The 25,782-nt window shown below is 43.7% G+C and overlaps 1 protein-coding gene across 1 annotated transcript; it reads right to left on the bottom strand.

The window, feature by feature from the left end:
- Positions 1-22,221: 22,221 nt before the first annotated feature.
- On the bottom strand, positions 22,222-24,394 carry LOC147702399 (uncharacterized). Its single transcript, XM_086929415.1, has 3 exons — positions 24,260-24,394; positions 23,625-23,840; positions 22,222-22,506 (listed from the first exon to the last, which is right to left on the bottom strand). Exons 1-3 carry the CDS (start codon positions 24,392-24,394, stop codon positions 22,222-22,224), a joined length of 636 nt encoding a protein of 211 aa, XP_086785541.1.
- Between the last annotated feature and the right edge of the window lie 1,388 nt (positions 24,395-25,782).

Genomic DNA, 25,782 nt, shown 5'->3' with positions numbered 1-25,782 from the left:
TATGTCTATTTGTTTTTTTGTCATATATATATATTTTATTTTCATAAGTGCTGTGGTACTTTCTAGTTATGTTTGTGAGAATACTGCGGTACTCCGTAATTAAACAAAATATATATATTAATCAATAAACCTATTTTCCCCTACCTCTTGAGAGTTTTCTAATCTGACTCTTTTCCTCTTCTATGCTAAAACAGCAGTTATTAACTATATTTAACATTAAACCAGGCAAAGTGTGGTCTAAAGAAAATATGGCCGCCTTTTCAACAAGCATGATATTTCATTAACCAATCATAATGTTTTTGTCATCGCCATGTACCTCGGTATACAGAAAAGGTAGTGGTATAAGGTGGCCTAATGTATCACTAAGTTCTTGTCCCTCATTTCTTAAAAACTACGGAATCAACTTAGATATACTAACAAAAAAGGACCCTTTCCACACCATAATCTCTAATACTGCCAAATCTCATCAAAAGCACTTTTGCAGCTACATCTGTTTAGAAAGTCTCTGGACAATGCATTGGTGGAAAACTTGTTTTGGGACCCCCCCTTTTTTCTTTGCACCCCCTTAACCAATCAAGTTATAGTTACCTTAGGGTACAAGTTATAGTTTCTTGAGATAAGTATAACTATTACTGCTCAATTTCAATGGTTTTGTGTGTGTAAAATCTGAACCTAACTATAATATCTGTGTAACTTTTGTTTTGTTTTCTGTGAATCTCTAAGGCGTTTTTAATTCTATTGCCTAACTATAACGTTCCTGTAACCTTTGTTTTTTCTGGTGAATTTATTTATTTTTTAACATACAGTAATATTTAATTACCATACATTATTCCAAGGACTGCGGTCATGTCCTAAGGCCATAGGGCCTGGCCCGTGGTCAGCCCTCCCGCATGCAGCCAACCCTATGCTGCATGCAGTGGGGGGACTGGTCAAAAGCCCTGGCCTGTGGACTGGCCCTGTCACCAACACCCCAAACACAACCAACTCACGGAACCCCACCGGGCCACATGTGTGTGTGGGTGGGTCTGTAAGCAGCTCGGTGGGTCTGTGGGTCATGTCACTGCTTGTGTGGGTGTGTAAGTGGATGTGTGGGTCTGTGAGTGGTTGTGAGTGTGTGAATGGATGTGTGAGTGGCTGTGTGGGTCTGTGAGAGGGGCTGTGAGTGTGTGAATGGGTGAGTGAGGGAAGAATGAGTGGGTGGGTGTGTGGCTGTATGGTTCTGTGAGTGAGTATGTGAGTGGTTTTGTGGGTATGTGAGTGGCTGTATGGGTCTGAGTGAGTGTGTGAGGTGTTGTATTGGTCTATTAGTGGGTGTGCGAATGGTTTGTGGGTCTGGGAGTAGGTGTATGAGTGGTATATAGGTGTGTGAGTCAATGTGTGAGTGGCTGTATGGTTCTCTGAGTGGGTGTGTGAATGGTTTTGTGGGTGTGTGAGTGGCTACATGAGTCTATGAGTGGTTGTGTGAGCAATAATACGGAGGTGTGAGAGAGTGTGTGTGTGGGTCTAGGAGTGGGTGTATGTTTTCTCATCGACCTCTGAATCCGCAGATCTGTTATGAATTCACACAAAGGGCTGCGCTGAGTGCTGGAATAGATCCACACATCCTCACAAGTGGTAAAAAACGGATTAGGGGCAATTTCTTGGCCATCAGGGGTCACTCACAGATCCCTATGTTGTCAGGGTACCTCTACCCTGCCCCCTTCTATCAGTTTTCACTTTTATTTTCATACCCAGAAACGTGTTCCAATATAGAAAATGGCGGCCCTGGATATCTATAAATATTTTTCCTCAATAACTCCCAAAATACTAAACGGATTTACACCAAATTACAAAAAGAGACCTTTCTGGACCAAGATTCAGCTTTCTGCCAAATTTGGTGTAATTTCATTCAGCGGTTTGGGCTGTAGTCATGTTAAAAAAATGAAAAATCACACAGTGACGTCCCTGGGTCCAAAAAGCATTTCTTTCTGCAGTATCCAAGGATCCTGCCAATGTTTTTTTTAAACGAAGCACGGGCACCTGTGCTTTGATTCTAATCAGCCCCTGGGTAGGCCAGGTCCTGGGGGCATTGTAATAAAGGAGCGGGGCACCCCCCCACCTAGGGCTCTCTGCTGCCCCACCGACCATGAACTCCCATATGCCTCCCACGCAGCCCGGGGCCAGCCACCTCTCCAGGGCTTTAAGTTTCAAGAATGCAGGGGGCCGCGCAGACCCCCCACTGCCTCGGGACCGCTACTTCCCTGGGGCTTTAAGTTTCAAGAATGCAGGGGGTCACATGGACCCCTTCCCACAGCCCTGGGGACCGCCAACACTCCCTGGCAAATAATTTAAAGAAATGCGGAGGGCCCAAGTGGCCCACCCAGCAGACTAAGGGGCCAACACCTCCCAGGGGCAAATATCACAAAATAATAAAGGGGTCCATAGCAGACCCCGGGGACCACTACCTCCCTGTGGCTAGAGTAGGCATTGGAGTGGGGATTTATGGCACCCTTCCTGGAGCCATAAATGGCCCAGGAAACTGCCACCGCTGAGGGCCATGCCTGCAATGTTCTGAGGTGCCTACCCCTGGACATTCCAGTTTACTGTGGCCACAGGAAGCACTCCGCTCTCAGCAAACTAAAGCTCACAAATGCTCTCGCTTGCTGAAAGCTGAACATTGTTTTCCTGCCCACTCTCAAGTGAGCAGGGAAACAGACAAATTGCTAAACATGCAGCTCCCTGAATCTCAAAGCAATGCAGATTCCCGCAGTACTCATGGAGCTGGCAGGGACAGCAGGGGCCTTGTGGCTCTCCCGCGGTTCCCAATGGAGAGGCCAGGCCTGGGGGATGGATAAGATCCCCCCTCCCTTTTTTTTCAAAAAATGTAAATAAAGGCAGGGACCTGGGGGATGGGGTCACAGGGATGAAACCGGCCTGGGAGTGGGGTCACTCGGACCCAATCCTTTAAGATAAATCTTTTTTTTTTTAAAGGCCAAGGCCCTGGGGATACGGCCCTGGGGCCCAGTCAGCCCATAGAAGACCGATAACTTGTCGTGGCCCTGCCACCTTTCTCCACCACTCTGCAAACGTGCCTGCTGGTACACTGCTTGTTGGAGGATGAAGTCCCCTTGGCTCCAGAAGATACTTGGGGGACAACATGCCCTCTGTCACGTGGCTGATGGGGACATTGTTGTCTTCACTAAGTTTGCATCAGCTTTGCAGCCGTTATGCAACTTTGCGTACGTTACTAAGTGGCTTTATTTTTGCAAAGACTTAAAGGGGTCGATTAGGATGGCGGACGGAAGGACGACCGCTAGCCTGGAGTAGGCGGAAAATGCCTTTTTTCAGACCGCCAGCCGAGGCCAGTCCGTCCACCATATTCAGATGGGAAGCACTGTCAAATTTACGTACGCCGCGGAAGAACAAGCACCGCAGCGTAAATACACCCGACCCCGCGGCGGATGTAACCAACCAGAGACCCGCCGTACGGAATGACGTCTCCGACCGTCCACGTAATCACGATGGCGGATAAGACACAGCAAATCGCAGCGGAAAAACCACCAGCCTGAACACAGCGTATTCATCACAGCGGAGAGGCAAAATATTGCAGAGAGATACCCCTCACAGGCATTTCGCCGTCATGGACCCAGCTCTGCACGCATTTCCGATCCTCTTCGTGCTCCACCACCAGCAAGTCATGGACCATCGCCGACGACGATGCAGGTACGCAAACACACCAATCGCTGTCGGAAGGGGAGTACCTGCTGGGGCTGTGATGTGGGGAGGTGGAGTTGCACGTAGGGGAAACAGCATTTACGATAGCACCACTATATCAACAATGCAAGGAGACAACCAGGAATGACACTGAGAAACCACTACACACGAATAACTTGCTTTATTGCACATATTAGTAAATGACTCCTAGAGTGGGCAGGAGCATGGGCACTGGATACAACAGAAAAGGTACATCTGAGGTAGCACATGAGAGGGCACAATGCAGTATCATAACAGCAACAGGGCAGTGTTCCCAAACAGAGCAGGTACATCAGAGGCAGCACATGAGAGGGCACAATGCAGCATCCTAACAGCAACAGGGCAGTGTTCATAACAGAACAGGCTAAGTGCATCAACAGTCCATGGCAAGGCACAGAGCAGTGTAATGCTAAGCTTTGTATGCTATTCTCTCCATACTTTGTTCTCTTTAGAATATAGAACTTATAGAACTTACTCCCTGTGATGTTCTGTTGCTAGGTATGTCCTGCCGGGATTCCTGGCAGTTGAGCCTGTGCTTTCTGTGGATGAGGTTTAATAAATCATACCTCGTTAAACTTTAATATTTGTCTTAACTTATTTGAGTGGTAAACACCACATTTATTTGGCGACGATCAGAAGAGAACCCTTCCTACCTCAACACGAAGCCTGCTCAAGTATCGCCTCTTCACTCCTCCAGCGGCTGTATATTTAAACGGAAGTGTAGTCTTCCCAGTGGCAGTCGTTTGACTCTTTATTGTGAAGTATTACGGTGAGGAGTGTGGTGGGAGGCCTTAAAATGGGTTTAATTGGATTTTAACAAAAAATCGGGAGAAGCCGTTCCGAACACTGTTCAAACGCCTTGCGTTTCCGTGACGCTGCTTTCACTCGCGTCTGCGTTCCATTGAGAGCAAAGTGCGCTTCATTGGGAGCATTATTCAGCGTCTGCGTGTCGTGTCAATGACACATCACGTAAACAGCTTTCCCTCTACCAGCAGAAGCATTGTGACGTACGAAACTTGACTCTAGCAAAAAAGAAAAGAAATAATAAAAGACAACGTTCTGTTACCAACAATTGCCTGTTCTGTCTAAAGAAAGGAAATAAAATCAGCGCTCTTTTGCTTTGAGTTATCTTTACACTGTCTTCGTTTAAATGGTATATCCTAATGATAAACAGCTCAATGGTGATATTTTTTTCTCTCTCTACACGCATTCTGACTGGATTATAAGGATCTTCAAGAAATATAGAGACATAATTTAAAAAAGTAAAACAAAAAAAATATATAATTATTTAAATTAAAGGAGAGGTATTTAAAAGAAAAGAGGATAACATTTTGGCATAAATAAAAAAAAAAAGAAAATGCAAAATGTAACTCAGCCAGCATTTTTCTTAACTAGTCCAGGAGAACCTAACGTAAAATGGCAGAAATGGAAGAAAATATTTGCTAACTATGCGAGAGTGTGCGGAACTAATTTAAATGCAGAAAGGAAACATTCATTATTACTCCATTGCCTGGGAGGCGAAGATCAGGATGTATTAGAACATTTACCGGAACTAAGTGCATCTGAACAAAGGAACTTAAATGAATATGAAATAGCAATTGAACAATTGGATAGACATTATCTTCCCAGATTGAGTACCATTATGGAAAGATATCATTTTGGTTTGAGAGGTCAAAAAAAAGAATATTGTGGTATCTCCCTCTTTCTAAGCCCCCCCGGCGACCAGCATGTGATGGAGCTGCTCGCGGTGACATCACTTAGAATGTCACCGCGACCAGCATTCCAAGGCGAGCGCCGGGGACAGTGCGCGAAGAGGCTGTCCAACGTCAGGCTGTGGCTGAGGTCGCTGAGTTACATCTTGTGAATAAAGACACTTGGTTCATCTAACAGTGGTATTACTTGTCATTTCCACACTGGCGACGAGGGAAAGAACTATCAGCGACCTCAACACGCGCAAAAGAAGAATAAAATCTGGCTGGAAGTAGCAGAAGAGCAACTGAGCAGCAGACTGCTGACGAAAAACGCACGGAAAGGCAGAGGCGGACCGCGTTCACTAAGGAACCTCCTGTTATAGAAGCTACAGCGAGGTCATTCCTGAAGCGGAAAAACATGGAGGAAAAGGCGACTGCGAGAACGTGAGTGTTGCCAGACTGTGGTGTGAGAGAAAATCCACGGCTGACAGCGGGAGAGCAGAAACGGCTGTTGTGGTGGTGAATCGGTGAGGAAGGAGATTTGCCTCGCAGTTCGCGTGAGCAGTGTGAACGATCGCCTGAACAAGCCTTGGGACTGTGTGTGTCATGTGGTAAAGCACAGAAGGAAGTAGGCAAGGAAGTTTCCTCATGTGCCATGTTGGGCACAGGCGGTGTCCATCGGCTATTGTGCAGCGTTGTGGAGAAGAGGGACTAAGGTCTGAGGCGGCGCATAGGCACCCGGTGAGCAGCGAGGCAAAGGGGCGGCAGGTAGAGCTGGGCGGACACTCACCAGGTCGGGCACAGCGCTATCGTCACCAAACAGCCTTCGTGTGCCAGGTGTCTGGTCTCCAGTCAGGAGGGCCGCCATATGTGGGGACAGCTGCGGAAGGTTAGCGCGAACTGCAGCGGGTCCCTTCCGGTGGCGCTTAGTTTCCCCAACCCCTTCCTTCACATCGTTGGCTCCAGGGTGGTGTCGGCATATGAGAGTGGCAGGCTTTTGGCAGAACCTCACAGAGGACGACGTGAAGAAGAAGGTTGCAGAACTTTCTCCATCTCTGCTAATCCTAGCGACAATCCTTGCATTGATAGCGCCGCCCTGACAGAAGCCTCTCCCTCGAGGTCTTCCCGACCGGAAGTCCCCGCCAGCAGAGGAAGGGAAGCTCATCCCGATTGGTTCCCCTAACCAGGAACAGTAGCCATAGAAAGGGGACTATAAACAGTTTAATAGAACTGGGTGTAACGCAGACACTACCACTAGGCAATGTGAGCAGGGTCAGTAGGTGAAAGGAAAAAAGATATTTCTATCACAATTCCCCATTGACTGTGTGTTTTTCCCTAACGCGTCCTGGGGCAATTAAAGGGGGACTGCAGAGTCTTTCCTGGTAGGTGCTGGAAGTGTAATAAAGGATTGGTGTGCTGGGTGGGGAACTGGCAAAATAAGAATGTATGCTTCCTGAGGCTTGCGCTTATAGACCTGTTTTGCTAGTGCTACTGTGGTTCTGAGGGTCTGTGCATTCTTCTGGGGACAAGTACGGACTTTTAGCGTCCAACCATGCAAAGCGTGACCCCTCCACCTTTTTTCTTAACCACCCCAGGCGATCCCACAATTCAGTGGAAAAAGTGGAAGAAAGTGTTTTTAAATTACGCCACTGTGTGTGGGCCAAACCTTGGTCTAGAGAGGAAAGTTGCGTTGTTGGCCTATGATCTAGGTGCAGAAGGTGAGGAAGTCCTAGATCACCTCCCAGATTTAGGGGCGCAGGAAGCTAGGGGGCTGAACGAGTTCGAGATAAGTCTAAAGAAACTAGATGTACACTACCTCCCCAAGACTAGCACGATCATGGAGAGGTACAATTTTGGGAGAAGAACACAGAAGGAAGGGGAGTCTATAGAAGATTTCGTGTCTGATTTGAGGAAATTAGCTGCCACATGCAAGTTTGGTGGCGCAAGTGAGGAAAGAATTAGGGACCAGTTTGTTTTGGCTTGTAGGATGGAGCGAGTGCGTGAAGAGTTATGGCTCAAGGACGACCCACCGTTGAGAGAGGTTCTCATAATAGCTAAACAGGTAGAGCATATGCTGCAGTGCGTCAAGGAGTTAAAGCAGGACGCAGGGGAAAAGAAAAGCGAAGAAAAGACCAATGTCAGCGAAGTGGTGACGGAATGTGAGGCAGTGTCTGTGGTAAAAGGCCAGAAGTTAGTGGGAAGAGAACAGAAAGAGAGCAGAGTAGGGGGATCATTCAAGGGTGCCTGCTATAGGTGTGGCAAGTAAGGACACTTAGCTAACGACAAGGAGTGCCCCGCGCTCAGATTCACGTGTAATAAGTGTGGGAAGAAGGGGCATTTCAAGCAATACTGCAAGAGCGGGCAAGGAGTCAGTAGACAGGGTAGAGACAGGACGAATGTTGTGTGCGATGAGATAGTGGTGCAAGTGCAAGAGTTACAAGTCCATAGTCCCAGCGACTCTACGTGTGAGGAAATAGTGGTGCAGGTTGAGGGCGGTCAGGTCAGTAGCCCCAAGGACACCATTAGAGTAGGAGAAGTTGACCTAGAAGCATTGTTCGACTCCTGTTCTAGAATTACCATTATCAACGCAAAGGAGTTCTCACGAGTGTCTAATGGAAAGATAACGTTGAGGAGAATGGACTTGAGGCCTGGAGGGTATGCTGGTCGCCCCATCTCCATGAAAGGGTATTTTCTAGGGAGAATTGGATACAGCAACCGAGCAACGGTCTCCAAAGTGTATGTGTCCACTGTGGGAGACAACATTTTAGGTTGGCAGGCACAGAAAGAACTAGGGGTCTATTTGAATCCAAACAGTAATCCCCAGATCTTGATACAAGAGATACAAGAACGCAAGGCTGACGTTGTAACAGAGTTCAAGGAAGTGTTCAGAGAAGAACTAGGATGCCTAAAAAACTATTGCCACAAAATAAGATTGAAGTAGAACGCCAAGCCAGTGGTGGCTAAAGTTAGGAAACTCCCAATTGCCATCCAGGAGGAGGTGAAGTCCGAACTGGAGAAACTATGCAAAGCCGGAATCATTGAACCGGTGGAGGCGACAGAATGGCTGGCACCCATCGTGGCAGCAAAGAAAAAGGATGGGACAGTCCGGCTCTGCATCGACTTAAGGGCATTGAACAAAGAGGTCGTGGTCGACCGATACCCCTTACCGAACATCACCCAAATGATGAGCAGGCTAGAGGGGGCTAAGGTATTTTCCACTCTTGACCTCACCTCGGCCTATTTCCAAATAAGACTACACGAGGAGTCTCAGGAACTCACAGCATTTGTGACACCAATGGGCGCGTACAAGTTTAGAAGGATGCCCTTCGGGCTAGTCTCGGCGGCCGCCGTATTTCAGAGAATCATGGGCAACATCTTGAAAGGCATCCCAGGCGTCATGTGCTACCAGGATGATGTGCTCGTATTCGCAAAGAACCATGAGGAGCACGATGAAAGACTAAGATGCGTGCTTGGGAGGTTTCAGTCACAAGGCCTCACCGTCAAACAAGCACTGGCGTTGCCAATAGGTCTAGCAGTAGGAAAGTTGGAGCTATTGGTTTTGTAAATGACAAAGCCCTTTATTTTTTAAAAATGATAAAAAAATAAAAGGCATTGTTATTTGCAATTGTAATGGCTCCAACTTTCCTACTGCGATACCTATTGGCAACGTGAGTGGTGTTGCGTGTGTGAGTGGCGTTGCGTGTGTGAGTGGCGTTGCGTGTGTGAGTGGCGTTGCGTGTGTGAGTGGCATTGCCAGTGTGAGTGGCGTTGCGTGTGTGAGTGGTGTTGCATGTGTAAGTGGCGTTGCATGTGTGAGTGGCGTTGCATGTGTGAGTGGCGTTGCATTTTTTATTGGTGTTGCATGTGTGAGTTCCGTGTCATGTGTGAGTGGCGTTGCATGTGTGTGTTGCGTGCGTGTGCGAGTAGTGTTGGGTGGATGAGTGTTGTTGCGTGGATGAGTGGTGTTGCGTGGATGAGTGGCGTTTCGTGTGTGAGTGGGGTTGCGTGAGTGAGTTGCGTTGCTTTGAGTGAGTTGCGTTGCATGTGTGAGTGGCGTTGCATGTGTCAGTGGCGTATCATGTGTGAGTGGCGTTGCATGTGTGAGTGGTGTTGCATGTGTGAGTGGTGTTGCGTGGGTGCGTTGTGTTGCATGTGTGAGTGGCGTTGCATGTGTGAGTGGCGTTGCCTGTGTGAGTGGCGTTGCCTGTGTGAGTGGCGTTGCGTGTGTGAGTGGCGTTGCGTGTGTGAGTTGCGTTGTGTGTGTGCATGGCGTTGCGTGTGTGAGTGTAGTTGCGTGTGTGAGTGGCGTTTCTTGTGTGAGTGGTGTTGCTTGTGTGAGTGGTGTTGCGTGTGTGAGTGGCGTTGCGTGTGTGCATGGCGTTGCGTGTGTGAGTGGAGTTGCGTGTGTGAGTGGGCTTGCGTGTGTGAGTGGTGTTGCGTGTGTGAGTGGCGTTGCGTGTGTGAGTGGCGTTGTGTGTGTGAGTGGCGTAGCGTGTGTGAGTGGCGTTGCGTGTGTGACTTACGTAGTGTGTGTGAGTGGCGTAGCGTGTGTGACTTGCGTTGCGTGTGTGACTTACGTTGTGTGTGTGCGTGGCTTTGCGTGTGTGAGTGTCGTTGCGTGTGTGAGTGGCGTTGCGTGTGTGCATGGCATTGCGTGTGTGCGTGGCGTTGCGTGTGTGACTGGCGTTGCGTGTGTGAGTGGCGTTGCATGTGTGAGTGGTGTTGCATGTGTGAGTGTCGTTGCATGTGTGAGTGGCGTTGCATGTGTGAGTTGCGTTGCATGTGTGTGTGGCGTTGCATGTGTGTGTGGCGTTGCATGTAATGCAGGATTATTTGTGAGTGGTGCTGTCCTGTTGCAGAGATGTTGATGTGTTGGTGCTGAGTGTTGTTTGTGTTTTGCATAGTTGAGTAGTTGTGTTTTTGTGATGGTGTGTATTAATAGTTTTGTATATTTGTTTGTTATGTAGTGTATTATATGTTGTTGCGTTATGCTTTGTGTTTGTTGTTTTATAGCAATTGTAAGATGTGATGTGTGAGTGTTATTGTGTTGCATGTATGTATTTTATTCTAACATGTCTTTGTATGTATTTATTTTTAAGTAGGTGTTATGTGTTGTAATGTATTTTTTGTTAACGTTGTGTATGAAGTGTTATTGAAATAAAAATGGCGGGCGCTATGTGTTTCCTTTACGTGAATTACGTTAAGTGTTTAGCGTTCTAGTCTTTTTTGTGTATTCTGAATGTGTTTGATGTATGACGTAATCCTTAGCCAATCGCAGGGCTACGTTTGGTGACGTAGCGTTGCGTTTGACGTGCGTTAATTGGGAAATCCCCAGATGTTCGGGAACTTTCGTGGGGGAAAGGCGTGTTGTTGTTCCTGTCTTCTTCCTGCGTCGTTTGACAGGTAGGTTTTTTTTACAACTATTTAATGTATGATGTGAATGTATTATAGACTATGTAGAGATGTATTAGATTAATTTTATACAGTTTATTATTAATGTTATACTTTTGTGTATCGCAACATTGTTTACGTTATCGTATGTATATTATTAAATATGTATTGAACTTTCTAAATTGTGAATGTGAAATGTTGTAATGTAATTTTATGTAATGTATAGGAATGTATTGATTTTAAGGTATAGTCAAAGTGTGTATTTTATGCATTTATTGATTTTGTGTACTTTTTTGTTTTTGCAAGTAGTATTTCCCTTTTTTTCCGAGTTGTTAATTATTAATAATGTAATGTATTAAAGTATTGTCATGCTTCGATAGAATCGGTATATATTAAGTAGGTGTTGGGTTATTATTTCAGGTATCGTATGTACAGTATTGGTATTTTATTGTTAATAACATGAGTGTATTACTTTTGTCCCTTTTTCCAAGTGCATATTTTGGGTGTAAATTGATTTTGTTTATTGGCGTATCTACAGGAATGGTATTTTAATTGTAATTTACAAGAGTTTTTTTACGTGTTAGCAAGATCTTATTGTGTAGGTGTTTTTTTTGCCGTCTTATTTAGTCCATTATTCCATGAATACATTGTATTGTTTATTATTTATTGAAATGTGGTGTAATGCTATTATTGTATAGATGTTGTTGTTAATTAGTGATTTATATAGATAGTTAGATAGGTATATTGAGGGCGAGAGCTAACAACACATGCAGCATCACTTTCCAGCAGCCTAGCAACACTTACCAACACAGCCGCATTAATTTTTAAACATTAGTATCATTGTGGTGTTGTTGTTTTGTCCATGTGGTGATGGAGAGTGGTGTTGTGATGGTGCTGAGTACTGTTGTATTTTTTGGAGTGTTGGTGTGGTGCTGTGTAGTGTTAATGTGGTGTTTGGGAGTGATGATGTGGTCCTTGAGAGTGGTGTTGTGGTGTTATTTGGTGTTGTTCTGGTGTTGCTGAGCGATGTTGTAGTGTTGCAGTGTGACAATGTTAATGTGCTGAGTGTTGTTGTGTTGGTGCATTGTGGTAATGTGTTGTTGCGGAGTGATAATGTTGTGTTGAATCGTGGTGTTGGGGTGGTGGTTAGTAGTGTTGTTGTGTTGTTGAGTTGTGCTCTTTTGATGCTGTTTGATGCTGTTTTGGTGTAGGTTGTTCCTGTTGTTGTGCACTTAGCACCTCTAAAACACTTCGTGCAACAGCAGCATGAGTTAGAGCAACACCAGAGTTGCGTGCTTTTGTGATTGGGCACTTTGGTTGCGTTTTTGATTGTTGCTTGCAATGTTTAATGGTTTATTTTCCCTTAGTTTAGTAAGTGCTTTATGTTGTGAATTTGTTTCCTTTAGCTCGCTTTGTCCACTTTTAAATTGTTGTATTATTTTGTGTATTTATGCTCTTTGTGAAAGAAAAGTTTTATTTTACAATCCCTTTATTCATTTTTGTGTATTAATTGCTGCACTGTCCTTGCGTTGCATTAAGTTTACATTTTTGAATAGCTACAAGTGTGTAATCTGATTAGTACGTATTAAAATAAATGTTGCCTAACGTTATTTATGTGTGGAGTTTGAGGGTGGAGTTGTAGTTGGAGGGTAAAGTTGTAGGGTGGTATAGTAGTTATAGGGTGTAGTTGGAGGGTGGACTTGGACGGTGTGAGTGTGAGGGTGAGTGGATGTGAGTGTTTGGGTGTTTGAGGGTGTGTGACAGTGTGTGAGAGTGATTGAGCGTGACTGTTTTAGTATGAGTGAGGGTGTGAGTGTTGTGAGTGTGTGTGTGAGGATGAGGGGGTGAGGGTAAATGTTGCCTAACGCTATTTATGTGTTTTACGGTGTAGTTGGAGGGTGGACTTGGATGGTGTGAGTGTGAGTGTGAGTGGATGTGAGTGTCTGGGCGTTTGATGTTGTGAGTGAGGCTGAGCGTGTGTTGGTGAGTGATGGTGTGTGAGGGTATGAGTGTTATTGAGGGTGTGAGGTTGTGAGAGTGTGAGGGTGTGATGTAGGGTGAGGATGAGTGAGGGTGTGTTCGGCTGAGGGTGAGGGTGGGTGAGGGTGTGAGTCATTGTGATGATGCCTATAAGTGATCATTTTTTCTCCGTGAATATTGTACACTTCAAATGTATTCATGTTGTGAAGCGTTTTTTGAGAAAGCTAATCCTGCCCTATGTAATGTTGATTGATGCTGTTGTTAACGCTGAATCAAAAATGAAACACATCAGTAAAGTTTTTATATAATGCATGTTAAAAGTTAATTTTTTTTTGTAAGGTACACATCAATTTGCAGTGCAAAAGCTTGGCTTGCATTAACATAGATGCGCATTGATTTTGTCTGTGTTTGCTTATTCGAGACAATGTTTACCTCCTTATAAATTTCCGACTACAGATGTGCATTAATTGTGGCAAAGTATAAGTATGAAGCCACCTTTAAAAATTGTATTGTTGTTGTTGTTTAGTTTGAGTGAAATACTTTCTTGTACTTATTAGTGAATTGCAAGTAGGATGTGAGATTTAGTGCTCTTGTGATTACGCACTTTCTTTGTTTTGTGGATTCTTTCCACTATTGTTTAATGGTTTATTTATTTCCCCTTACTTTAGTGACTGCTTTATGTTGTGAATTTGTGTCCTTTACAGGTTTTTGTCCCCTTTTAAATTGGTGTATTACTCGCTGTGTATTCAGATGTTTCCCTTTTTTCTTTGGATTTATTTTTTTCTGTAAAAAATGTTATATTTAACAATCCTTTCCTGCGTTTGTATGTATTAATTTGTGCACTGTCCTTGCGATGCATTAAGTTTTCATTTTTGAATACCTACAAGTGTGTAATCTGATGTTTTGTTATTGAATTAAATGTTGCCTAATGCTATTTACTTTTGGAGTTGGAGGGTGGATTAGTAGTTGGAGGGTGCATTAGTAGTTGGAGGGTGGATTAGTAGTTGTAGGGTGGAGTTGTAGGGTGGTGTTGTAGGGTGGAGTCGGAGGGTGGACTTGTACGGTGTGAGTGTGAGGGTGAGTGGATGTGAGGGTCAGGGGGTGTGAGGGTGTGTGATGGTGTGTAAGGGCGAGTGAGGGTGACTGTGTGAGTATGAGTGAGTGTGTGAGGGTTGTGAGGGTGAGGGGGGTGAGGGTGTCTGAAGGTGAGGGGGTGAGGGTGTCTGAAGATGAGGGGGTGAGGGTAATGGGGTGTGAGTGTGTGTGATGCTAGGTGTGGGTGAGTGAGGGCGAGTGTTGTGAGGGTGTGAGTGTGTGAAGGTGAGTGAGGGTGTGCAAGTTTTAAGGTTGAGTGTGTGACTGTGGTTGAGGGTGGTTGAGGGTGTGTGAGGGGGTGTGAGGGTGAGGGGGTGATGTAGAGTGATGGTGTGTGAGGGTGAGTGGGGGAGGGTGAGTGAGGGTGTGTGAGGGTGAGGTTGTTGAGGGTGAGGGTGTGTTGTTGAGTGATGGTGTTTGACGTTGTGAGGGAGTTTGAGGATGAGTGATGGTGTGTGAGGCTGTGTGTGAGGGTGTGAGTGGGTGTGAGTGAGAGTTGTTGTGATGATGGCTATAAGTGTTTATATTTTCGCCTTGAATATTGTACACTTCAAATGTATTAATGTTGTTATGCGTTGTTTCTGAAGCTAAGAGACCTATGTAATGTTTATTGATGCTGTTGTTAGCGCTGAATCCAAACGCAAAGACATTAGTAATTTTTTTTATATTATACATGTAAAATTTTTGTTTTTTTTTGTTTGGTAAGGTACACATTAAGCCGCACTGCAAAAGCTTTGCTTGCATTAACATAGATGCGCAGTCATTTTGGAGGGTGGAGTTGTAGGGTGGTGTTGTAGGGTGGATTAGGAGGGTGGCCTTGGACGGTGTGAGTGTGAGTGTTATTGGATGTGAGGTTCAGGGGGTGTGAGGGTGTGTGATGGTGTGTGAGTGTGCGTGAGGGTGACTGTGTGAGCATGAGTGAGCGTTGTGAGGGTAGACTTGGAAGGTGTGAGGGTGATTGGATGTGATGTTCAGGGGTGTGAGGGTGTGTGATGGTGTGTGAGGGTGAGTGAGGGTGACGGTGTGAGTATGAGTGTGGGTGACGGGATGAGGGTGTGTGAAGATGAGGGGGTGAGGGTAATGGGATGTGAGAGTGTGTGATGATAGGTGTGGGAGAGTGAAGGTGAGAGTTTGAGGGTGAGTGAGGGTGAGTGTTGTGAGGGTGTGAAGGTGAGTGAGGGTGTGCGAGTTTGAATGTTGAGTGTGTGACTGTGGGTGAGGGTGTGTGAGGGTGAGTGTGTGTGAGGGTGAGGGTGAGTGAGGTGGTTTGTGGCTGAGAGTGTGTGATGTATAGTGAGTGTGAGAGTGTTGTGATGGGTGTGAGTAGATCGTGGGTGTGTGAGTGTAAGTTGTTTGAGGGTGAGGGGGTGTGTGAGTGGAGTTGTATGCATGAGTGGCGTTGCATGGCTGAGTGGCGTTGCATGTGTGTTTGGCGTTGCATGTGTGATTGGCGTTGCATGTGTGATTGGCGTTGCATGTGTGATTGGCGTTGCATGTGTGAGTGGAGTTGCATTTGTTATTGGCATCTGTGAGTGTCTTGCATGTGTTAATTTATATTTTTAATGTAATGTGTGTGTGTATTGGTGTATTTATATTGTGATTATAAGTGTTGAGTGATTTTTTTTAAACTGTGTTTTATTTTTAGTATGTAAAAATGACGTACGCTATGTTTTCCCTTTACGTTTGTTACGTAAGGGATTTTATCGTCCTAGTCTTTTTTTTATTTTGCTGTCATGTTTAGTGTGACGTAATTTCTAGCTAATTGCAGCGCTACGTTTTGTGACGTAGCGTTGCGTTTGACGTGCGTCAACGTGGAATGTTCTAGATTGGTGTGAACGTTTGTGCGGGAAAGGCGTGTTCTTCTTCCGTTCTTGTTGCTGCGTCGTTTGACAGGTAAGATTAAATTTTTATAACTTTTAGTACATGAAGCTGAATGTATTATTACTTGTGTTTATATATTTACTAAAGTAATTAATTAATATGATGTATTATTGATATTTTTGTATTGCGACTTGTGTATTTTCTACCGTCTGTACTTAGAATAGAGTGTTGTAGTGTTGTAAACAATAGATGTTATTTTAATTCTAATGTTTAAAAATGTTATATATAGCAATGTATATTTTTGTATGTGTTCTGTTTTTTAAATTTAGAACGTTGTTATATTTTTTGTATGTACTTGCTTATTATGTTTTGAAATACTAGAATTTCTTGAATGCCAAAGTTTTGATTATGTATTTTTGTAGAATATGGTTATGTTATGTCCTTTTATTCTGAATTTTTGTGATGTATTGTTATTCCTCCCTTAGCGTATGTGCGAGTTGGTGCAATATACTGTTATGATTTTCAAAAAAGCATTTTTTTAAAGATGTTCAATGTATTGTGTTTTACTTGGTATTTTCCTTTATATTAGTTATTTTAATTATTATAAATGTTGCATGAATGTTGATTTTATTTATTACTAAAAAGTGCTTATCCCAATAATTTTATTCGAATATTTGAATGTAATACGTTGTTTTTGTGGGACGTTTTTGACGTTAACGTCAGTTACGTATATCTTCCGTGTTTGTTGTGCAGGTAAGACCAATGATGTGTTTTGGACGTAATGTGTTACTTTATATTGTTCTATATATATATATATATATATATATATATATGTATTTATTTATTGTATCGAAAGTGTTGTTCCGCGTTTACTATGTAGCCAATAGCAGCGCTAAGTTTGGTGACGTAGCGTTGTGTTTTCCGTGCGTTCAATGAAATTTCCCGATCGGTGTGAATGTTTGTGCGTGAAAGGCGTTTGCTATTCCGTTTTAGTTGTTGCGTAGTGTGACAGGTAAGATAACATTTTTGTAACATTTAGTCCATGAAGCTGAATGTATTATTGCTTGTGTTTCTATTGTTATTAAATGTATAAATTATTAGGATGTATTATTGATGTTTTTGTATTGCGTTTTTGTTTTTTTCCGAGCGTATGTACTTTGAATCTTTTTTTCTACTGTTCTAAACTATAGATGTCGTAATACTTGTAATCGTTAGAAATGTAATATATAGCAATGTATACTTAAGTGATAGTTTGTTGTTGCTGAATGATGCTGTTGTGGTGGTGTAGAGTGATGCTGGTGTGTTGCCGAGTGATGTTAGTGTGGGGCTGAGTAATGCAGTTGTGATGATGAATGGTGCTGCGCTGTTGATGAGTGGTGCTGTGTTGGTGTTAACTTATTACCACCACAGCATAACTCAGCACCACAACAGTAGCACTTCTGACAACAACTGCATCAGTGAGCACCACCAATGCAACACGCAGCAACACCACATTATCACTCTGCACCCCCACGGTAGCATTGAGCAACAACACAGCATCACTGTGCACCACCACAGTTGTATTTAGCACACCAACAGTTTCATTCATACATACAGCAGTAGTGAACAGCAAAATAGCAGGCTTTTATACCTGTAATTGTGTCTGCTATGTTAGAATCTGTGTTGAAAGTGTGCACTTACGGCCGGTGCTGTGTATGCCTGTTGAAAGCGTGGACTGCTGTCTGTGTGTGTGTGTGTGTATGCCTGTTGAAAGCATGCAGTGATGACTGTTGGTGTGTGTGTACGCCTGATGAAAGCGTCCATTGATAGCTGTTGGTGTGGGTGCCTGTTGAAAGCGTGCATGTTCTGTTTGTGTGACGTTGTTTGCTCAGTAATGCTGTAGTGGTGATGAGTGGTGCTGTGGTGGTGATAGTGCTGCTGTGTCGTTGTAGTGTGATAGGGTGTTGTTGGTGAATGATGCTGTTGTGGTGTTGTAGAGTGATGCTGGTGTGTTGGTGAGTGTTGTTATTGTGGTGCTTAGTAATGCTGTTGTTGTGATGAGTGTTGCTGTGCTGGTGATGAGTGGTGCTGTGTTGGTGTTTAATGATTACCACCACAGCATAACTCTGCACCACAACAGTAGCACATCTGACAACAACTGCATCACTGAGCACCACCAATGCAACACGCAGCAACACCACATTATCACTCAGCACCCCCATGGTAGCATTGAGCAACAACACAGCATCACTCTGCACCACCACAGTTGTATTTAGCACACCAACAGTTTCATTCATACATACAGCAGTAGTGAACAGCAAAATAGCAGGCTTTTATACCTGTAATTGTGTCTGCTATGTTAGAATCTGTGTTGAAAGCGTGCACTTACGGCCGGTGGTGTGTATGCCTGTTGAAAGCGTGGACTGCTGTCTGTGTGTGTGTGTGTTTGCCTGTTGAAAGCATGCACTGATGACTGTTGGTGTGTGTGTACGCCTGGTGAAAGCGTCCATTGATAGCTGTTGGTGTGCGTGCCAGTTGAAAGCGTGCATGTTCTGTTTGTGTGACGTTTGTCTGCTGAGTAATGCTGTAGTGGTGATGAGTGGTGCTGTGGTGGTGATAGTGCTGCTCTGTGGTTGTAGTGTGATAGTGTGTTGTTGTTGAATGATGCTGTTGTGGTGGTGTTGAGTGATGCTGGTGTGTTGGTGAGTGTTGTTATTGTGGTGCTTAGTAATGCTGTTGTTGTGATGAGTTTTGCTGTGCTGGTGATGAGTGGTGCTGTGTTGGTGTTCAATGATTACCACCACAGCATAACTCTGCACCACAACAGTAGCACTTCTGACAACAACTGCATCACTGAGCACCACCAATGCAACACGCAGCAACACCACATTATCACTCAGCACCCCCATGGTAGCATTGAGCAACAACACAGCATCACTCTGCACCACCACAGTTGTATTTAGCACACCAACAGTTTCATTCATACATACAGCAGTAGTGAACATCAAAATAGCAGGCTTTTATACCTGTAATTGTGTCTGCTATGTTAGAATCTGTGTTGAAAGCGTGCACTTACGGCCGGTGGTGTGTATGCCTGTTGAAAGCGTGGACTGCTGTCTGTGTGTGTGTGTGTTTGCCTGTTGAAAGCATGCACTGATGACTGTTGGTGTGTGTGTACGCCTGGTGAAAGTGTCCATTGATAGCTGTTGGTGTGGGTGCCTGTTGAAAGCGTGCATGTTCTGTTTGTGTGACTTTTGTCTGCTGAGTGATGCTGTAGTGGTGATGAGTGGTGCTGTGGTGGTGATAGTGCTGCTGTGTCGTTGTAGTGTGATAGTGTGTTGTTGGTGAATGATGCTGTTGTGGTGGTGTAGAGTGATGCTGGTGTGTTGTTGAGTGTTGTTATTGTGGTGCTTAGTAATGCTGTTGTTGTGATGAGTGTTGCTGTGCTGGTGATGAGTGGTGCTGTGTTGGTGTTCAATGATTACCACCACAGCATAACTCTGCACCACAACAGTAGCACTTCTGACAACAACTGCATCACTGAGCACCACCAATGCAACACGCAGCAACACCACATTATCACTCAGCACCCCCATGGTAGCATTGAGCAACAACACAGCATCACTCTGCACCACCACAGTTGTATATAGCACACCAACAGTTTCATTCATACATACAGCAGTAGTGAACAGCAAAATAGCAGGCTTTTATACCTGTAATTGTGTCTGCTATGTTAGAATTTGTGTTGAAAGCGTGCACTTACGGCTGGTGGTGTGTATGCCTGTTGAAAGCGTGGACTGCTGTCTGTGTGTGTGTGTGTTTGCCTGTTGAAAGCATGCACTGATGACTGTTGGTGTGTGTGTACGCCTGGTGAAAGTGTCCATTGATAGCTGTTGGTGTGTGTGCCTGTTGAAAGCGTGCATGTTCTGTTTGTGTGACGTTTGTCTGCTGAGTAATGCTGTAGTGGTGATCAGTGGTGCTGTGGTGGTGATAGTGCTGCTGTATCGTTGTAGTGTGATAGTGTGTTGTTGGTGAATGATGCTGTTGTGGTGGTGTAGAGTGATGCTGGTGTGTTGGTGAGTGTTGTTATTGTGGTGCTTAGTAATGCTGTTGTTGTGATGAGTGTTGCTGTGCTGGTGATGAGTGGTGCTGTGTTGGTGTTCAATGATTACCACCACAGCATAACTCTGCACCACAACAGTAGCACTTCTGACAACAACTGCATCACTGAGCACAACCAATGCAACATGCAGCAACACCACATTATCACTCAGCACCCCCATGGTAGCATTGAGCAACAACACAGCATCACTCTGCACCACCACAGTTTTATTTAGCAGACCAACAGTTTCATTCATACATACAGCAGTAGTGAACAGCAAAATAGCAGGCTTTTATACCTGTAATTGTGTCTGCTATGTTAGAATGTGTGTTGAAAGCGTGCACTTACGGCCGGTGGTGTGTATGGCTGTTGAAAGCGTGGACTGCTGTCTGTGTGTGTGTGTGTTTGCCTGTTGAAAGCATGCACTGATGACTGTTGGTGTGTGTGTACGCCTGGTGAAAGCGTCCATTGATAGCTGTTGGTGTGGGTGCCAGTTGAAAGCGTGCATGTTCTGTTTGTGTGACGTTTGTCTGCTGAGTAATGCTGTAGTGGTGATGAGTGGTGCTGTGGTGGTGATAGTGCTGCTGTGTCGTTGTAGTGTGATAGTGTGTTGTTGGTAAATGATGCTGTTGTGGTGGTGTAGAGTGATGCTGGTGTGTTGGTGAGTGTTGTTATTGTGGTGCTTAGTAATGCTGTTGTTGTGATGAGTGTTGCTGTGCTGGTGATGAGGGGTGCTGTGTTGGTGTTCAATGATTACCACCACAGCATAACTCTGCACCACAACAGTAGCACTTCTGACAACAACTGCATCACTGAGCACCACCAATGCAACATGCAGCAACACCACATTATCACTCAGCACCCCCATGGTAGCATTGAGCAACAACACAGCATCACTCTGCACCACCACAGTTGTATTTAGCACACCAACAGTTTTATTCATACATACAGCAGCAGTGAACAGCAAAATAGCAGGCTTTTATACCTGTAATTGTGTCTGCTATGTTAGAATCTGTGTTGAAAGCGTGCACTTACGGCCGGTGGTGTGTATGCCTGTTGAAAGCGTGGACTGCTGTCTGTGTGTGTGTGTGTTTGCCTGTTGAAAGCATGCACTGATGACTGTTGGTGTGTGTGTACGCCTGGTGAAAGCGTCCATTGATAGCTGTTGGTGTGGGTGCCTGTTAAAAGCGTGCATGTTCTGTTTGTGTGTCGTTTGTCTGCTGAGTAATGCTATAGTGGTGATGAGTGGTGCTGTGGTGGTGATAGTGTTGCTGTGTCGTTGTAGTGTGATAGTGTGTTGTTGGTGAATGATGCTGTTGTGGTGGTGTAGAGTGATGCTGGTGTGTTGCTGAGTGTTGTTATTGTGGTGCTTAGTAATGCTGTTGTTGTGATGAGTGTTGCTGTGCTGGTGATGAGTGGTGCTGTGTTGGTGTTCAATGATTACCACCACAGCATAACTCAGCACCACAACAGTAGCACTTCTGACAACAACTGCATCACTGAGCACCACCAATGCAACACGCAGCAATACCACATTATCATTGTGCCCCCCCACAGTACCATTGAGCAACAACACAACATCACTCTGCACCACCACAGCCGTATTTTCCACACCAACAGTGTCATTCATACATAGTACTGCAGTACTCTACAGCACCAAAGCATTGTTTGATAGCTGTAATTGTGTGTGGTCCGTTAAAAAATGTGTAGAAAGCGTGCACTTACGGGCGGTGGTGTGTGTGACTGTTGAATGCGTGGACGTATGGCTGTTAGTGTGGGTGTATGCCTATTGAAAGCGTGCATTGATAGCTGTTGGTGTGTGTGCCTGGTGAAAGCGTACATGTTCTGTTTGTGTGACGTTTGTCTGCTGAATAATGGTGTTGTGGTTATGAGTGGTGCTGTGTTGTTGTAGAGTGATAGTTTGTTGTTGCTGAATGATGCTGTTGTGGTGGTGTAGAGTGATGCTGGTGTGTTGCTGAGTGATGTTAGTGTGGTGCTGAGTAATGCATTTGTGATGATGAGTGGTGCTGCGCTGTTGATGAGTGGTGCTGTGTTGGTGTTAACTTATTACCACCACAGCATAACTCAGCACCACAACAGTAGCACTTCTGACAACAACTGCATCACTGAGCACCACCAATGCAACACGCAGCAACACCACATTATCACTCTGCACCCCCACAGTACTATTGAGCAACCACACAGCATCACTCTTGTATAGTTATTGTCGTTTTTAAAAAGTAGCAGCAACAGCTATTGTTCTGTATGTTGTATTGGCACATTTAACATTGTTTGAAAAAAATATACCCACCCAGAACGAAAATGACCATGCTACTGGATATGTTCAAATTAGTATATTTATTTTCAGTAAACACAAAACATTAATTATTTATTGGACTTTGTACAAATTGTTATTGTGAGGATTGTTACTTAATCACTTAAATCTTCCTCCGACTTTTCTTTAACAATTTTAGTAATTTTGCCATTGCAAAATATAACCTCACATGTTTGAGGCAAATAATGAATTAGTGCTTCACCAATGTCATCCACCTCTTCGTCCAACATAAACCATTGTATAAGTGTTTGATTTTGTACATCCATCGATTGGTAAATATCTGTGTTGGTTATTTTTGTTGTTAAGGTGCTCCAATCTCCGTTTGTGCTTTCCACGCCATATATTTCGACGTCAATATTATCTTGTGGTGGTGTTGTTACCTGTTGTAGTAAATAAAAACATAGTTATTTTTTTTTCCACAAAAATGTTACAGTGTGTCTCAGAGAGAGTGTTGTACAGAGGCAGTTGTAGAGAGAGGCTGTTGTAGAGAGAGGCTGCTGTAGAGAGAGGCTGCTGTAGAGAGGCAGTTGTAGAGAGAGTCAGCTGTAGAGAGAGGCAGTTGTAGAGAGAGGCTGTTGTAGAGAGAGGCAGTTGTAGAGAGAGGCAGTTGTAGAGAGAGGCAGTTGTAGAGAGAGGCAGTTGTAGAGAGAGGCAGTTGTAGAGAGAGGCAGAGGCAGATGTAGAGAGAGGCAGATGTAGAGAGAGGCTGTTGTAGAGAGAGGCTGCTGTAGAGAGAAGCTGCTGTAGAGAGAGGCTGCTGTAGAGAGAGGCTGCTGTAGAGAGAGGCTGCTGTAGAGAGAGGCAGTTGTGGAGAGAGGCAGTTGTAGAGAGAGGCAGTTGTAGAGAGAGGCAGTTGTAGAGAGAGGCAGTTGTAGAGAGAGGCAGTTGTAGAGAGAGGCAGTTGTAGAGAGAGGGTGTTGTAGAGAGAGGGTGTTGTAGAGAGAGCGTGTTGTAGAGAGAGCGTGTTGTAGAGAGAGCGTGTTGTAGAGAGAGGGTGTTGTAGAGAGAGGGTGTTGTAGAGAGAGGGTGTTGTAGAGAGAGGGTGTTGTAGAGAGAGGGTGTTGTAGAGAGAGCGTGTTGTAGAGAGAGCGTGTTGTAGAGGGAGGGTGTTGTAGAGAGAGGGTGTTGTAGAGATAGGCTGTTTTTAGAGAGAGGCTGTTTTAGAGAGAGGCGGGAGAGGCTGTTTTAGAGAGAGAGTGGAGAGAGTGTTGTAGAGAGAGCGTGTTGTAGAGAGGCTGTAGAGAGAGCGTGTTGTAGAGAGGCTGTAGAGAGAGCGTGTTGTAGAGAGAGGCTGTAGAGAGAGCGTGTTGTAGAGAGAGGCTGTAGTAGAGAGAGGCTGTAGAGAGAGTGTGTTGTACATAGAGAGTCTTATATATAGATAGTGTGTGGTATAGAGATAGTGTGTTGGATCGTTAAAGAGTGTCTTTTTAAAGAGAGTGTGTGTGTGTGTGTTGAAGTGATAGAGTAAGGGGTGCGTGAGAGAGCGTGTGTTCCTTACTTTTAATTTGCTGTGCCTTGTCGTGTTCAATATTTTCTGTCCATTAAATTCATGTACTGTGACATGAGTTAACATCACATATTCCCCAATGTTTATTGAGAATAGAGTAGCCTCTCTCCATAATGTGACTTTTATGTCATCAGTGGCATCTTTTAACGTAATAGATTTTATTGCCGTATTTTGTCCATTGATGAGTACAAGTTTACTTTCCTCTTCCTAAAAAAAAATTATGTGTGTTAAAAATGTAAAAGCACTGAAGTAATAAGTAATAATTGTCCAAGCATTGAAGACATAATTATTAAGGGCTATCAACTTTACTTTTATAAATGCAGTGTAGCTTTAGCCCACCTATTTACACATTGTTAATTGTTCTTATTTGGCTGCTGTACAGATCATTTATGATGGATAGAACCCCTCATAAACATAACACCATATCTAATGTGTTACAGAGACCACACACAGAACTGCACCCACTCTAAATTAAAGAACATCTAAGCATCAAATAGTACACACACACACAAAGACACACACTCTGATAAAGGGAAAATAAATATTGTCAATGGCATAGCCAACACCACACACACAAATGGACAACTCAAGCAGCGAGACCAACAGTATAAATCACCACAACTTACTTCTGAAATGGTCCCACACACTGTCATAAGACTTCTCAAAGATGCCCGCTTTATTTCTTTTATTGGAGAAGCAGATGGTGCAGGAGGCTGCAAAATGTTTTCAGCTTCTTGAATTAGCGCTTGAGTTATAGTCATTGCTGGAAATTTGGTTACTTTTGTTTGCTTAGTAATCAGAATTGTGTTGTTTTTAATTATAAAATTGCGTATAAGTAGTCCACATGTTTTTTGTGTCTGCTGATATAAACTTTCCTGGTAGCACGTAGCTTTAATTGTTCCAGTTTTGTCTGCCAGAGCCAAATGAAAAAGAACTTTATTTTCTTGTTTTGCGTTTTTGTAATTTGTTTTACTTGAGCACTTGATCACATTAACTCTTATGGGTTTTTCATACGGTTTGTTGTCATTGGTGGTAATGTTAGCGATTTCTTCAATAGTCAACATCTGAAATAGAAATATAGGTTACAACAAATGTTAAATACAAATCCATAGTGTTTTATGATCACTGTAATAGCATTCTAATATACCATAACTTTGAAGTATGTAATTGGTATATATATGATCTAAGATTGATTGGTAGTCTGTTGTGTAAGTGTCTATAAGTTGTGTACATTGCAACTTACTCTCAAAGAACCCAATGAGTTTGTTAGTTTGTGAATTGCTTTGAGAGACATCCACATTGAAATCTCCCATAATGATGAATTTGTGTCCTGGGTAAAAATTAGTGATACTGGTAATAATTTCTAAAAGATCTGTAATAAGTTTATGTGGTGGTTTGTAGACTATAATAATAAGGTAATCTGTGGAATGAATCTGTAATGTAAAATGTAAAATGTCTATCCCTTGGTGTGTTTCATAAATAGGTAATATCCTAAGCGCTTTCTTGTAGTAGAGTATCATCCCATGGTTAGTGTTGTATGTATGAAATTTATCAAATATCATGTGATCATATTGTTCTACATTAAAATCATTTCCAGTTGAGTTCCTTGTTGTGTTGATCTCAGTTAAGCAAATAATGTCTGCTTGCATTATGTTACTATCAGCTATCATTGATGTGAAATGCTTCTGAAGTGATCGTATATTGTGTGTTATAATATTGAAATGTGTTTTGTATGTATCTAATTGTGGGATAGTGATTTCAAGTTGCATTTCGGTCCTTAATCTTTCCATTTCCTCATTAACTTTTGGGTGTATTAGAATTTTAGTTTCATCAAAATTCTGCACGTATATGTTCTGTATACATTTAGCTCTGCTTATAGCAACATAATGTAAATGATGAATTTTGCTGTTATTAAAGTGTATATAAAGTGGTTCTATAGTGTCCCCTTGTGTGCGATGTATAGTAAGTGCTGATGCTTGTCGTAAAGGAAATTGTTTGCGTATAACAGTAATAAATTTCTTAGTGTATTGAAAATGTCTAGCTATAGCATGTATTGGTGTCCATGACTTTTCTATTTGTGAATGATATAAATGCTTATATTCTCGCCTTGCTTTTTGCCCAACACTAATATTGTCAAATGATACCCAGA

The sequence above is a fragment of the Lissotriton vulgaris genome, chromosome 7, assembly GCF_964263255.1.
Source record: "Lissotriton vulgaris chromosome 7, aLisVul1.2, whole genome shotgun sequence".
Lineage (NCBI taxonomy): Eukaryota > Metazoa > Chordata > Amphibia > Caudata > Salamandridae > Lissotriton > Lissotriton vulgaris.
Note: the sequence above shows the minus strand (reverse complement) of the source record. Positions and strands in the feature narration are given on the sequence as shown.

Excerpts from the sequence above, each read along its gene's own strand:
- LOC147702399 (XM_086929415.1), bottom strand. The coding sequence starts at position 24,394 with ATGACTATAACTCAAGCGCTAATTCAAGAAGCTGAAAACATTTTGCAG. Across the intron at positions 23,841-24,259 it reads TGTGTGGGACCATTTCAGAA|GAAGAGGAAAGTAAACTTGT; the intron begins GTAAGTTGTGGT and ends ATTTTTTTTTAG. Across the intron at positions 22,507-23,624 it reads CAAGGCACAGCAAATTAAAA|GTAACAACACCACCACAAGA; the intron begins GTAAGGAACACA and ends TTACTACAACAG.